The following is a 13,261-nucleotide window of genomic DNA, read 5'->3' on the forward strand; positions in this document are numbered from 1 at the left end:
CCATCCTCGGAACCTCGCTCTGGGACAGCGCGGGGCCACAGGACAAGGACGGTGGCGGACCCTCCACCCTGAGGGTCCTTTCCCGGCCAGCGGGGCTGACGGACTCGGGCGCTGCGGTACTGGAGTGCCTTAACCCCTGGACCCCCACGCCGACCAGAACCAGCTTCCTGGCGTGTCCATGGCCTCTGGTTTCAGTCAACTGTAAATGCAGCCCTGAGGCCGGATTCCATCTGTCACAGACACGGGACTTGAACAGCAGAAAGCTGCATGAAGGAGGAAAAGGTCTAGCCCCCACCCACCCCCCGCTGCAAAAACGTCCTAGACTTGCCTCCTGGAATAACTCAAAAACTCAGGCTTCCCCCAAGGTCCCTGCGGTCATTCCCATGCAAACCGGGTCCCACCGCCCGTACCCGAAACCCTTCTACACCTGCCAACAGCAGTAACCACTGAGACCCCTCTCCCAAGCACCCACCACCCATCCGCACTGGGCCGGGGGCCCCCGGAGCCTCACGGAAACCCAGTGAGGAGTGCCCCAGGGGAACAGGCGAGAGGGCCGGGCCCGCGATTTCCAGGAGGGGCTCCAACCCTCGTGACCGCCACCAGGCCCTCCTTGTTCCGGACCAGCTGCAGAGTCCGGAGCGGCGGGGTCAGCGGCCACGTCACGATGCGAGCCGCAGGGTGCCACCACGAGCCCGGGACTCGGCCGGTCTGAGGTCGGAAGGGAGTCAGCATGAGCGTGACACCCGCCAGGCTTCCGGAAGCGCTGCCTAGCACCCTGCCCCGAGCTACAGGTGCCGGCACCCGGGGCGGCTTCCCGGAGGCGGAGGCGCAGCAGGGCCGCCTGACACCCCTGCCCACGCCAGCCCCCTCGGCCCCTCTCGGCTCTCCCCCCCTAACCGGGTGTTCCCATCCCCGCTCTGAGTCTGCAGCCCCCTATGTGCACGGGTCTTGCTCAGCTTCCAGCAGATGCTGACGGACTCAGCAGCCCCACGTGTGACAGGGCCCCCTGCGCTGCGGGCTAGGCTCCTCGTCACCTGCCACCCATCGGACACTCAACGGTGTTTCCAGAACGGTACCCGCAGCCAGACCAGACGAGAGGGGTGTTCGCTGGATCCGGGCAGACGGGCTACCTGCAGGCCGGGAACAGGCGCGAAGTCACCCGGGAACAAGCCTGGCCGGCCAGGGACTGCAGCCACTGGACGTCGTCCGGGGCATCAGGAAGCCACGTCACCAGCCTGTGGGACCGAGCCCCCCCCCATACACACAGGTCGTCAGTGGGAAGGCCGGCTCACACAAGAGCCGCGCACAACCCCAGCGAAATGCAGCCGGCCCACCATGACACCCCTGGTCCGGGCACACCGCCGGAGTCCCCTCGGACCCCAACCTGACACATTCCCGGAAAGTGGGCTGGGGGCAAGCCGGCTTCCTCCCCAGCCCCTGAGTGAGGCCGCCTTTCGCTGGGGAAGCTCAGGGGAGGAACACAGAAGTCAAAGGAGGAGGCTGCGGTTCCCAGGTTTCTGCCTGTCTGTGGGGCTCGTGTGCTGGTCTGGAGTCTGGAGTTCGGACGCCACCCCCCGACCCAGCCCGAGCCTGGCCGCGCACGTGTCCAGCAGAGGGAGCCGCTGCAGAGGCCTGACCGCTGCCCCCAACCCCGATGGACTCCCTGCCCCCAAGACACAGAGAGGACCCCACGCCTGGGCGTTGGTAAGCCCCTGAACCTGAGGCCAGGGCAAGGCCGCGTGGGCACAGGGGCCCAATTCTGTAGGGCGGGGGAGGGGCCTGAGGACGGACTGAAGGACACACTCGGTGAACTCGCCAGAAAGAAAGCAGACGCCCCAGTTAGCGTGAAGAAGGCCGAGGAAAACAGATGCCCAGGACTCCCGCGTGGGCCCCTGTTGGCCTCTCGTCCTTCCCGACCGTGAGTGAAGTCCCCACACGGAAGGGCAGCCCTGTGGGAAGGGGTGGCCCCACGGCAGCCGGGAGAAAAGAGGCGCTGCACAGGGCCCCACCCGAAAGGCGCCCCCCCCGGGGACGGTCCCCAGGGACCGTGACCTCGACCCCGCCGCCCCAGGGGTCGGGCCCCAGGCTCAGGGCCCTGCGGACACTCTCACTCAACCCCGTGACAGACACGCGAAGCCCCAAGGCCCCCCCTCACCTGTGGACCGCAGCGACGGCGGACTGCACGGGCAGCGTGCAGGGCAGCACCGCGTAGGTCAGGGCCCTTACCGGCAGGGAGCTGCAGATCTTGCTCAGGTAGCCGCCTCTGGCTTTAACCATCTTGCTCAGCACTGGGGGGCACACAGTTGGGGAGCACGTCACGCACCAGAGCCAAATCCAAGCCGCCCACCCAGGCGGTGCTCAGAGGTTCCGCCCGGCACACGGGTTCCGGCGGCCGAGGAATCGGAATCCTTGGCCAATGCGGCCAAGCGGGGGACGCAGCCGCAGGGCCCCGGGCTGGCCGCGGGCACAGATCTCCCCAGGAACGGCTCTCTTCCCGGGGGCGGCTACTCCGGGAGGAGACCGCCGACTGCTCCAGCAGCCCACCGGCCGCCTGCAGCCGGATTCCGTCTCCTCCGCCTGGACCCCCACCTTCCGCTTCCCTCTGAGGCGACCTCATGACGCCTCAAATCGGAAGGGGCCCCTAGGGCCAGAGCGCCTCTGCAGCCAGGAGGCCATCCCGGTCATCTCCCAATGCCCACAGGAAGCCGCTCTGTGCACACACGTGTCCTCTAACCTTTGACCCCAGGGTCAAACGGACTGCCTCGTTCAAAGGAAAGTCCCAAACTGTTGGTTTGGGGGAGGGGGGTGATCAGGAGAGGCTCCTTGAGAAAGGAGGCTTTGAGATGGGTGCCCAGGCAGAGAGCGGGGTTCTCAAAGAAGGGGCCCACCCTCGGGGCCCCCCGAAATCCAGTGTGCCCGGACCCCAGGCGCTGAGAGCATGCCCAGTCCATTCAACACGGGCTCAGCTGGCGTCTGTTCTGTTCTGGCCATGCCCGCGGGGGTAAAGGGAGACTGGGCAAGGTGCCTGGGCGTGGGGAGGCGGGGCCCGAGGGTGGCACCACCTTCCCCCTCGAACCCACAGCAGAAGACCAGCCCCGGCTGCCCCCCCGCCCCGAGGCAGCCCACCCCCCTCCCACTCCCGGAGGCGGCACCTTCGGTGAGCTCGGGCGACACTGTCTGCAGGACGCCCTGGTCCCAGGGCTGCAGGCTGTGGCACAGGTGGTTCAGCAGCTCGTCCCCCTCTGGCCTCGTCCGCCAGCCAGCTCCCTCCCAGGGGGCCTCCAGGCCCCTGGTGTCCCGGGGCCCCTCGACAACCTCCAGCTCTTCCGGGGACAGACTTGGGCACCGAGGCAGGGGCCTGTCGCCAAGGCCTGCCGCAGACACAGAAGACGGACCGTCAGGCGACCCTGAGCAGCCGGGGTCTTTCCTCACCCACCCTCCCAGCGAAGGACGGAGGAGGCCAGCGGCCCCCGGGAGCGGCAGGCCCGGCGCCGGCTCGGTGCCCGGCGCGGGTGGGTGGGGGCGGGCTGTCGTAACAGGGGGAAAAAAGAACGCGGGGCTTCAGAGCCACAGCGATGTGTGTTGGGCTCCCACCTGACCCCTCTCCCGCTGTGGGGGCTCCACGGCCGCCTGTGGGCTCGTGAGTGGAAAGAGGAGGATGGGACGGATCTGCGGTGACTGGCCTCACACCGCTGAGCGGGCCCGCGCCCCAGGCCCTGAGGGAGGACCTCCGGCTGGGCCTGGCAGCGGCCACTCGGTGGCTGCCATGGCGTCATCCCTGCTTCTCGGCCAAGGCGTCAGGAGCGCAGACCGTGAAGCCACAGAGCCCGTCTGTGCAGGGCGGGATTTGAACTCAGGCCCAGCACTTCCGTCACACGACACTCACAATGGCTCCAGGCGAGGGAGTTGGGGCGGGCACCGCCCTGGGTGTCGGGACTCCGGCCCCTGGACCGGGCGCGCAGGGAGGCAGGCAGAGGTCCCTGGCTGCCCGGCCTCACCCTCGGCGGCTTCCAGCCTCGGGCTGTAAAGACCAGGCCCTGTCCCAGACACCTGCACTGGGCTCCCCAGGTCGCCCCTCCGTTAGTGCTCCCTCTAGATCTTCAGGGGGCCTCTCCCCGTCCAGGCCAGCTCTCCGCCCGGCATCCTGCCACGGACGCGCCTGCGCTCCTGCCCACGGGCTGCCCACCGCTGACCGTTCACTGCAGTGGCCCTAGCGCACGGTGTCCCTGGCACACCTACAAGGTGCACAGTAAGCGGTTTCTGAGTAGGTGACACGTGTGTGTCCTTTGAACCAGTGTCCTAAGTCTTGGCCAAAGGCTGACTGAGAGGACCAACAAGGGGGCCACTGTCAGCGCCGAAGAGAAACAGCTCCGGACACGCCGGACACCCGGTCCCACTCGGGGGTCTCCAGAGCTCGGCCCCTGCAGCCCGGACGCGCCAGGATGGCCCCAGGTGGCATCCGGTCCCGGAAAGGACAGTGCGCCAGTGGGCGTCACCCACACCTGGCTGGAGACAGCGCTTCTCCTTGCTCTCCCTGGGGCCCAGACCCAGAAGCCCTGTCCGAAGCCCTGGAGAAACTCAGCCGACGGCCTCCGGACGGGTGGCGGGGGAGAAGGACGGCGCCCTGGAGCCGTGACACCCCAGGTTCGCACCCCAGCTCTGCCCCGCAGGGAGTGGGCTGGGGCCCCGGCTCCCCTCTCCCAGCCTGTTTCCTGCAACTGAGTGAGCTGGCGTGACAGGCGGCGAAGGCCGGGGCAGCCCCCTCAGGGTCCCCACGGCCGCTGGCAAAGGCCACTAGATGGGCTGGTCTGTTCCCCGCCCACACGCACCGTTTTTTTCCAAGAACCTGGCCGCGTCCAAGTACCCCTGCAGGTAGGTATCCCGCAGCACCTGGAAGGCAAGCCGCACGGTTAGCCGCAGGGCGGGCGCCACTCAGCGCCCCGCCCGTGAGCTGGTGAGCTGGAGCCTCTGCAGCCGCAGCGAGGCCGGACAAGGGGCCACGCTCCAGGTGACAGCAGTGCCCCTAGCCTGAGGGACTCGGCCCAAACCACAGCCCTCCCGGGAGGCAGTGCTGGCACCCCAGCATGACAGGGGCCCTCCCGGTTTCCCCGGGACAGTAACAGCTTTCTCCTCCACGCGCCCGCGCTCACGCCACGCCATCAACCCGCCGGGGCGAGGTGCGTGCACACCCTGGGCCCCTTTGTCCCTGATCACCGCCGAGTGCCTGCAGCCCGAGCAAATCCTCACTGTCGGGGGGCTCGGGTGTGCAGGGCGACCGGCAGATGCAGACACTGTGCGGTTCGTGGCCTCGGCCACAGAGAAGGGTCACCTGGGTGACGCCAGCCGCCCCGCTGCCCAGGCGGCACCCGGCCTGCGGCCGTCCCCAGGGTCCGCGGGGGCTGGTTCCAGGACCCCTCATACGTGTGCGGTCTCTTACACGAGACGGTGTACGGTTTGCACAGAACCTGTATTTGCACACAGGCTACAGGGCACACCACTTCATTCCCACGGATGCAGCATAGGGCTCGTTCTGTGAGGGGTGAATTCAAATTTTGTGTTTTGGGACTTTCTGGGATTTTTTTTTTAAGAGAGAGGAAAAAAGGAGGGAGAAAGAGAGGGAGAGAAACATTGATACAGGTTGGCTCTCATATTTCCCCCGACTGGGACCGAACTTGCGACCCAGGCATGTGATGTCCCTTGACTGGGAATTGAACCCACAACCTTTCAGTTTGCAGGGCGACACCCAACCAAATGGTCAGGGCAGGGATTTTTAAAAATGTATATATTTTTGAGCCCTGGCTGGCGTGGCTCAGTGGATTGAGCACCAGCCTGTGAACCAAAGGGTCGCCAGTTGGATTCCCAGTCAGGGCACGCGCCTGGGTTGTGGGCAAGGCCGTGTCCCCAAGTGGGGGGGTGCGTGAGAGGCAACCATACATCGATGTTTCTCTCCCTCTGTTTCTCCCTCCTTTCCCCCTCTCTAAAAATAAATAAATAAAATATTTTTTAAATAAAATAAATAAGTAAAGGTATTTTTGACGTGTGCTTGGTGGAACCCGTGGATGCTTGGATCCCCAGGGGCCAAAGCCACGGGTGGGTGGCGGCGTCTGACCGCAGCCCCTGGAAGTGGGACCCGAGGGGCAGCACGGCGCAGGTGTCCCCAGGGGATCCCGATGGCCCGAGGCGGGCAGGGCTGGCCTTCCGGGACCAGGGATTCTTCTCCGAGTCCCTGTCCAATGAGGGTTTTGCATTTGTTCGTCTGCTTGGAGAACCACGGGGTGGGGGGGGTCTCCAGGCAAACGGGAGCAAAGAGCTGCACCCCCAGAACACACAGGCCCGCACTCACCTTGAGGTCAGGGGGGCACAGCATTTCACAAACCAGCCGGCAGTTCCGCAGGCAGAAGTGGAAGTTAAGCTTGGACACTTCCACATGGAAGAAGTTCGTGGACTTGGCCTTGGGGCAGATGTCGCACTCCCCATAGAAGGGGGACACGGTGATGGTTGTCTTGGTATCAAAGAAGGGCACGCTGTTAGTGAATCCTCCATCCACGTACCTCTGTCGAGGGGGGAGAAAAAGAACACCGGTCAGAAGCCCGCGGCCGGGGTTCCTGCGTTCGAGATTATGGGCAGAGGCCTCTCGGCGCTGCAGGCTGCCCGGGGGAGGGCCAGGCCGGGGAGCCCTGTTCGCCGTCGGAAAGACCGCACACCCGGCCAGGAGGCAGCTGGAGGCTGATTCAGGCCCACGGCGTTGCGGCCGCGTCCCGAGCCCAGGCGGGCGCGCAGGGGCGTGCCCGCGCATTTGCACCAAGAGGCCATACCAGACCAGGTCACGGCGTGCACTAGGGACAGTGTGAGGCAGACCCTGTCCCAGAGGGGACAGCAAGGGTCCACTCCAAGCCCCCTGCCGCTGGGGACGTCTCGGGCAAGGTAACCTGTGAGCTCGTCTCTCCCCACGCCGCGAGGATGGGCGCCACGGCCGCGAGGAGGCGAGGCCAAAATGCAACCGTGAGGCTGGGAGCTGATGGGCCTCAGATAACACCCCCTCACCCCGAGACCGGCGGGCCCAGTCGGCCGCTAGCAAACCAGGACCGGGAGTACACTCTCAGTGCCACAACCTCAACTGTGCCCAGCCGTGGCCAGAGGCCCCGGGCGGGGAGTGGGGGTGGGGAACCAAGTCATCCTGGCTGGTAACTGCTGCCCTGGAAGGGGGCTGCCAGCGCGCCCAGCCCAGGCCAGCGAGCCGCCCAGCACGCAGGGAACACCCTCCCCCCACCCTCGCTCCTGTTCCTCTGCCCGTGCAGGGCTCAGAATGGCCTCGAGGGCTTGCACCTTTGTTGAATGAAACCAAACAGTAGCCCTGACGTCCGCTTCTGCCCCGAGCAGAAAAGGTCCGTCCCGGAGAGGATAGAAACTGCCAGCCTCTCAGGATAAAGCTCTACCTTAAGCAAGCTGCCCATTCTTAACCGTCTTACACTTGACCTAGGCCACTGGGCACCCATCCTCAGCGCTGCTGTGAAGGTTCAGTGAGCTGGCGTAGCTCACAGATAACCAGATAACGGAGTCTCGGTGAACTAGTTCTTTGCGGGGGCGGGGGCGGGGGCGGGGGGCACGGCGCGGGGCAGCCACGGCCCCCCTCTGTCCGGAGGCTGAGCAGCAGCAGAAGGCTCCGCGTTCGAGGTACGAGGGTGCTTGCGGGCAGCACCGTGTGGGCCGGAGCCACCGACCCGGGCGGGGGAGAGGCAGACTCACCTCGCCTCTGAAGGAGGGAGGCATTATGGCCGAGACGAAAGGGATGAAGCAGGAACAAAGCACGGCCTGTGGAGACAAGACAAAAGGGAGGGAAGCCACAGGCCGGAGCCGCTTGGCCTCCTTCTTTGCCGGGGGGCTTTCAGCAGCCCGCTCTGGCCGGGCGGGCCAGGCGGGAGCCTGAAGCGCCCTCTCCGCACGGAGCGGGCCGACCACACGGTGCAGTTCGTATCTCGGACCTAAGCGTGAACACCTTGGCGACACTGTGTGCACCTCGGCCTCCTGTCCCTGCTCCCCACGAGTCAAGACGGGCCATCGCAGACGGGACCGAGAGTGGTTAACTCGCTGACCGGCCAGGAGGGGACAGTCATAATGAGCTCCCAGGGCATGCTGCTGCGTGGCCAGGACCACGCTTCAGGCGGCACCGGGCTGAAGGGCATGGAGCAGGACACGACCCTGGGTCACCCGCCGAGAGCCTGGACTCCCGGGGGAGGGGGGCGGGCAGGTGCCGGCCGCTGAGGGAGAGCTGCCTCGGGTAAGGCTCCGTGGAAGGTGCCAGCGGCTGTGAGGTGCTGCTGGTTGCATGGCACAGGCCGCCCCCCAGACGGACACGTGTGAGGTGAAAGGCTGTCCACTAGCTCTCCTAAGAGGCAGCAGCCGAATTAAATGGCATTTTGATATTGTGAACAATCTCCTCTGTGCTCTGAGGCACACGAGATGGGGTCCCCGCCTGTTGCGGCTTCAGTGATGGTGTTCCCACTAAAGGAACACACATCGCATGGAGGAGGGACACCGTGGGACAGGGTCTGCAGAAGAGGCGGCCGAGAGCCAGTCTGGAAGGCTGGGGGGCCACTGATCCTGCCCCGGGACCCACCGGGGTCACACACGCTGCAGACCAGGCCCCTGGCAGCACCCGGGTTCGGGTGCCGGCGGTGCAGGTGCTCCTGCATCGCGAGGAGCAGGGCAGGTGGCCCGTGACAGCTTTCTCCGTGTGGCTTCCCAGGTCAGATGGCCCTTGTTCCTCGACAGCGCCCAGAGAGGCCCGGTGCTTACATCCACGACCTCCTCTTTGGACTGGAAATCGGACACCAGGACGTTTTCCCAGTCGGACACGCGGGTGAGCGAGAGGCCGACTTTGCCGGAGATGAGCTCGTGCACGTTGGCCGGGAGGTGCCGGTGGAGGGCCTCCCGGAAGAACTCGTTCATGCTGAAGCACGGCTGGAGGATGCCGAGGCTCTGGCTTCTGACCTTCAGGACGAGGTCCGTGAGGACCTGCAGGACCTGGGCTGTGGGGCGGGAGACAAACACGGAGGGGTGTGCCACCCAGGAGCTGGGGCTCGTGTGCGGCGAGACCAGAAACCACCAGCAGGGGGAGCGCTCGCGTGTGCCCACAGAGCCCTCACCACGGGCTCTGTCCAGACTGAGATGTTCAAAAGAAACGCAGGATTTCAAAGGCTTAGTTAAAAAAAAAAAAAAAGTAGCCCTGGCTGGCATAGCTCAGTGGACTGAGCGCAGGCTGGGAACCAAAGTGTCCCAGGTTCGATTCCCAGCCTGGGTACATTCCTGGGGTGCAGGCCATAGCCCCCAGCAACTGCACATTGATATCTCTCTCTCTCTCTCTCTCCCCCCCCAACTCCCTCCCTTCCCTCCCTAAAAAATAAATAAATAAAAAATATTTTAAAAATTTAAAAAAAAAGAAAGAAAGTAGAAGAAACCTTTAAAAAAAAAGTAAAAGATATCAATACTGATCAGATGGGAAAAATGATACTGTTTGGACTATATTGGGATCAACAAAATTAATTTCATTCCTGGCTTTTAAGTACTTTTTTTTTTTTGCATCCTGCTAACCGGGAAGGTAAAATGACATCTGTGCCTTGTGCCGTATTTCGATTGGCAAGCCTGCTCGGGCCCTGGCTGCTGCAAGGAGCCTCCGGAGGCCCAGGGGCGCTCCTCTCACCCCAGCCCCTCAGGAAGCCAGCCCCGGGGGAGTCCTCGGCAAGGTGGGCCCAGGGCTTCGGGGAGCGGAGAACACAGCCAGCTGGCACCTCTCACTGGCCGAGTGGCCTCCGTGGGTCACTTTGCGGTCTCTCGGTCTCAGGCTGTGCGTTGTGAATGTGGGACAGCGTTTCCCTACCTTTTGGAGATAGAGGGTTAGATTCACCACAACCCGTAAGGCGTTTGACTCAGAGGAGGCACCTAATACGTAGTTACACGTAACCTTTAACCTCTACCACCAGAATGACCACACTGTCTAGTGGGCACGGGGCACATTCACTCTCCCTTTGACCCCACTCCCGGGCCTCGCCCCCTCTGGCTGGCCAGCATGGCCCTGGCATGCAGGACTACCCGTCCCAGCCCACGGCCTAGCCAGTCACGAGTCCTGGGATGCACAAGGCCCGACACGTGCCAGGCCGTCCTGACCGGCCGAAGACCTCATGCCAGCCCTCTCCACGGAGCCCAGGCAGCAAGAGCTGGCAGCTGCCAGCCCTCCTGGCAGCTCGGCCCTGGGTGAGACGCGCTCTCGGAAGCTCTGCCCACGTTGCAGCCCCCGGGGCAGGGTGGGGGGAGGCCCCTTGGAGGTCCCTACATGAGGCAGGAGGTTGGGGAAGGAATCTGGGGGACAGCTCCAACAGAAAACCCCAGACCCGCTTTCCAGGGGCTTGGTGGTCCTCGACCTTGCCCCAGGCCGCAGGGCAGTGCCCCAAGAGGCACCTGTACTCTGCCATCAGGGAGCCCTGCCCCGGAGTCAGCACGCCTCCTGTCCTGGGGTCGGCGTGCCCGAAGCTGGTCCCGGTGAAAGGTTCAACTCCGTAGGTGTCCACAGGTCACCTTGGAATACAAGGGCTAGCCATGGGGCTGACCGAGTCCTTCCTGAGGTCACATTCCTGCCCTTTGCTCCTCTGGCCCCTGGACGGGGAAAGCCGTCAGGGTGGCCTTGCTGCCAACTCCCACCTCCCAGTCAGCCCCGGGGCCGCTCCATTGGCAGCACCGTGCCTACCGGCAGGAGACTCCCGGGCACCAACCAGGAGTGAGGTCAGGCCCTGCTGGCCGTGTCCAGCACAGCAGGCCCGGGGCAGAGGGAAGGGTACATTGTTCAGGAGCCCCAGATGAACTGGGGCTGTGAGGTGCATTACGTTCTCATTGGGGGGCCACTGGGTGCCAACAGCTCTGCTGCTGCTTGCTCCCGCTGCACCCCCTGACTCAGATGCCCCCCACCACGGACTCTGCACTTAGTAGTTGAGACCAGCTGGGCACCCCCTCACCCCCCACCCCTGCACGCACTCGTCCCTCCCTCCCACTGGCACCCCCCCCCCCACACATAGCCATTAATGAGAACAAGACACAAATGGGCAGGGTCTCATTTCCAGGGGCACTGAGTGGGGTGTGGAGGAGGTGAGGGGGTGTCCAGGGATCCACTCCAGCCCCGCGAAGGGTCTGAAACACGAGAAAAGGAGCGGAGATAACTTTCCTACCCGCCTCCATACACACAACCCCGCCCCCCGCCCCAACCGCTGGGCTCCTAACCAACAAGTCGGCTCGGAAAGGCTCCGGAGGGCTCAGGAGGACTTGGAAGAGTCGCCCTCTAGCGGAGACCCATCCAATCCCCAGCGGGCTGGGCCAAAGCAAGGGCGCCCCGGAGAGGATGGGAGAGATGGTGGGGGTGTCTCTAGTCCCTTAAGTCCCCAAAGGAAAGAAGGCACCCACCCTGGGGCACAGGCCAAAGCCCCCATCCTGGTCTACCCCGAACAAACCAGCCCTTCCTAACCGCGGCTCAGATCGCCTAGCGCCTCTCCGCACACCTCGAGCGGGGGGCGGGGACCGCTGGGACCAGCTCCACCCTTCGCTCTCCTTTCTCCCCATCGCTCCGGGATGACCCAGCTCTCAATCCGGGGAAAAGGGGGCTCCCTTCAAGCCCGGGCACTAGAGCCGGGTTGGGGTGGGGAGGCGCTCGAGGTTCCCACGCTCAGAGGAGCTGCCTCCCAAGCGCGCCTCGCTCCCAGGCCGGGCGACCGCGCCCACCCGTTCGAGGCGATAGGACGCAGGAGAGAAGGCATCTGTTTACGGAGACTCCAGAGGCGTACCCTGCAGGATCCAGGTCCAAACTCACAGGAGGTGCCCTCAACCTAGGCCTGGGGACTCCCCCTCCCGGCAAGAAGCGTGGTGGCGGTCCCGGACGTACCGGACGGGACACCGGCGACGAAAGAAACGCAGTGCAGCGACCCTGACGAAGCACCGAAGAACATGCGCGTGTTTCGCAGGAGGTGCGGCGCGCGGTCGCCCAGGCACTGGGTCACCCCGATATGGTAAAAGCCCAGGAAGCCACAGCCCGCGAAGGACAGGTTCCAGCCATTCTTGGGATCGTACATAGCGGCGTCGCGTTCGGGGTGCGGGCTTGGGGTCCCGGCTGCAGGGTTTGGAGCTCAGGCTCCGAGTCCGTGGTCTACCACCGCTTAACCCGACGCCCGCAGGTCCGCACGCCCGAACTCGCTGGACGCGAGGCCGGGGAAGTGCAGCTCTAGCCTTCCCTGCGTGACGTCAGCCCTGCCGCCCCGCCCCCTCGGTCCATGCAAATGAGCCCGCAGGTGGCCCAATGCGGGCACACCGCCCACCTGTCCCTGTTCCTCCCTCGGAGCTGAACCAGCTCCCGGCCGGGGGCGGGGGCGGAGCCGGGGGCGGGGGCGAGGCGGGGCGGGGCCGGCCTGCCCCAGGGCGAAGTCCAGGTCGAGGAGAGTTCTCGAGGCTTCAAAGGACCCGGCTGTCCCGGAGACAGAGAGCTCCCCTTCCCGTTCCTTTCCATCCCTTCACATAGGGAGAAAGCAGAAGTTCAGTTGCCTTACTTAGGTCCTCAGCATTTTATTTTTTACCCTCACCCGAAGACTTTTTTTCCTTTCTTTTAGAGAAAGGCCGGCTCTGGCTGGCGTGGCTCAGTGGATTGAGTGCTGGTCCCCAAACCACAGGGTCACTGGTTCAATTCCCAGTCAGGGCACACGCCTGGGTTTCCAACCAGGTCCCCAGCTGGGGGTGTGCAGGAGGCAACCTACCAATATTTCTCTCATACTCTCTCCCTCTCTTTCTCTTTCCCTTCCCTTCTCTCTCTAAAAAATATTTAAGGTAAAAAGGAAGAGGGGAGAGAGAAAAACAAGGCCAAACAACTTGAGCAATTTCACAAAGTTTTCTTTTCCCTAACCAAGAAGACTTAGGAGCAAATGATACACACCTTCTGGACCATCCCGGGGCATCCCTCTTCAGTGAACTTTTTAAAAAGTAAAACTGTCCAGAAGATCATCCCTGACCCCTCTATCAGCACATTTTGATGAATCGGCATATTGAAGGGCGCACCTAAGATCCTCCCAAAAACCTCCCCTAAATTCCAGTGCCAGGAAAAGATAAAAAGCTTCCGAGACAACCCAAGGCTCACCCTAGCTGGAACACGCTCCTGCCTCATGTCTCTGCTCTTGGTCTCCTAAACTCTCAGGGTCCCCACAAAACTCGCAACCAGGGGAGTAGCGAGCAGTGG

At 64.0% G+C, this 13,261-nt stretch overlaps 1 protein-coding gene across 2 annotated transcripts; it reads right to left on the bottom strand.

Annotated features, from left to right (window-relative positions):
- Nucleotides 1-295: 295 nt before the first annotated feature.
- PNPLA3 (patatin like phospholipase domain containing 3) lies at nucleotides 296-12,234 on the bottom strand. Of its 2 annotated transcripts, none has more exons than XM_045835170.1 (8): nucleotides 11,924-12,234; nucleotides 8,797-9,029; nucleotides 7,747-7,812; nucleotides 6,344-6,553; nucleotides 4,830-4,890; nucleotides 3,153-3,371; nucleotides 2,227-2,288; nucleotides 296-1,235 (listed from the first exon to the last, which is right to left on the bottom strand). In XM_045835170.1, exons 1-8 carry the CDS (start codon nucleotides 12,108-12,110, stop codon nucleotides 1,215-1,217), a joined length of 1,059 nt encoding a protein of 352 aa, XP_045691126.1. In that variant the 5' UTR covers nucleotides 12,111-12,234; the 3' UTR covers nucleotides 296-1,214. The 2 variants fall into 2 exon arrangements, with proteins under 2 accessions (XP_045691126.1, XP_045691125.1); XM_045835169.1 differs by having other exon boundaries at nucleotides 2,156-2,288.
- Between the last annotated feature and the right edge of the window lie 1,027 nt (nucleotides 12,235-13,261).

The sequence above is a fragment of the Phyllostomus hastatus genome, unplaced genomic scaffold (assembly GCF_019186645.2).
Source record: "Phyllostomus hastatus isolate PE091 unplaced genomic scaffold, TTU_PhHast_1.1 phas_contig_198, whole genome shotgun sequence".
In the NCBI taxonomy this organism is placed as follows: domain Eukaryota; kingdom Metazoa; phylum Chordata; class Mammalia; order Chiroptera; family Phyllostomidae; genus Phyllostomus; species Phyllostomus hastatus.

Coding starts and splice junctions, on each gene's coding strand:
- PNPLA3 (XM_045835169.1), bottom strand. CDS start 12,110: ATGTACGATCCCAAGAATGGCTGGAACCTGTCCTTCGCGGGCTGTGGC. Junction 9,030..11,923: donor CGTCGCCGGTGTCCCGTCCG/GTACGTCCGGGA, acceptor CCCGCCCCACAG/CCCAGGTCCTGCAGGTCCTC. Junction 7,813..8,796: donor CCAAAGAGGAGGTCGTGGAT/GTAAGCACCGGG, acceptor TTGTCTCCACAG/GCCGTGCTTTGTTCCTGCTT.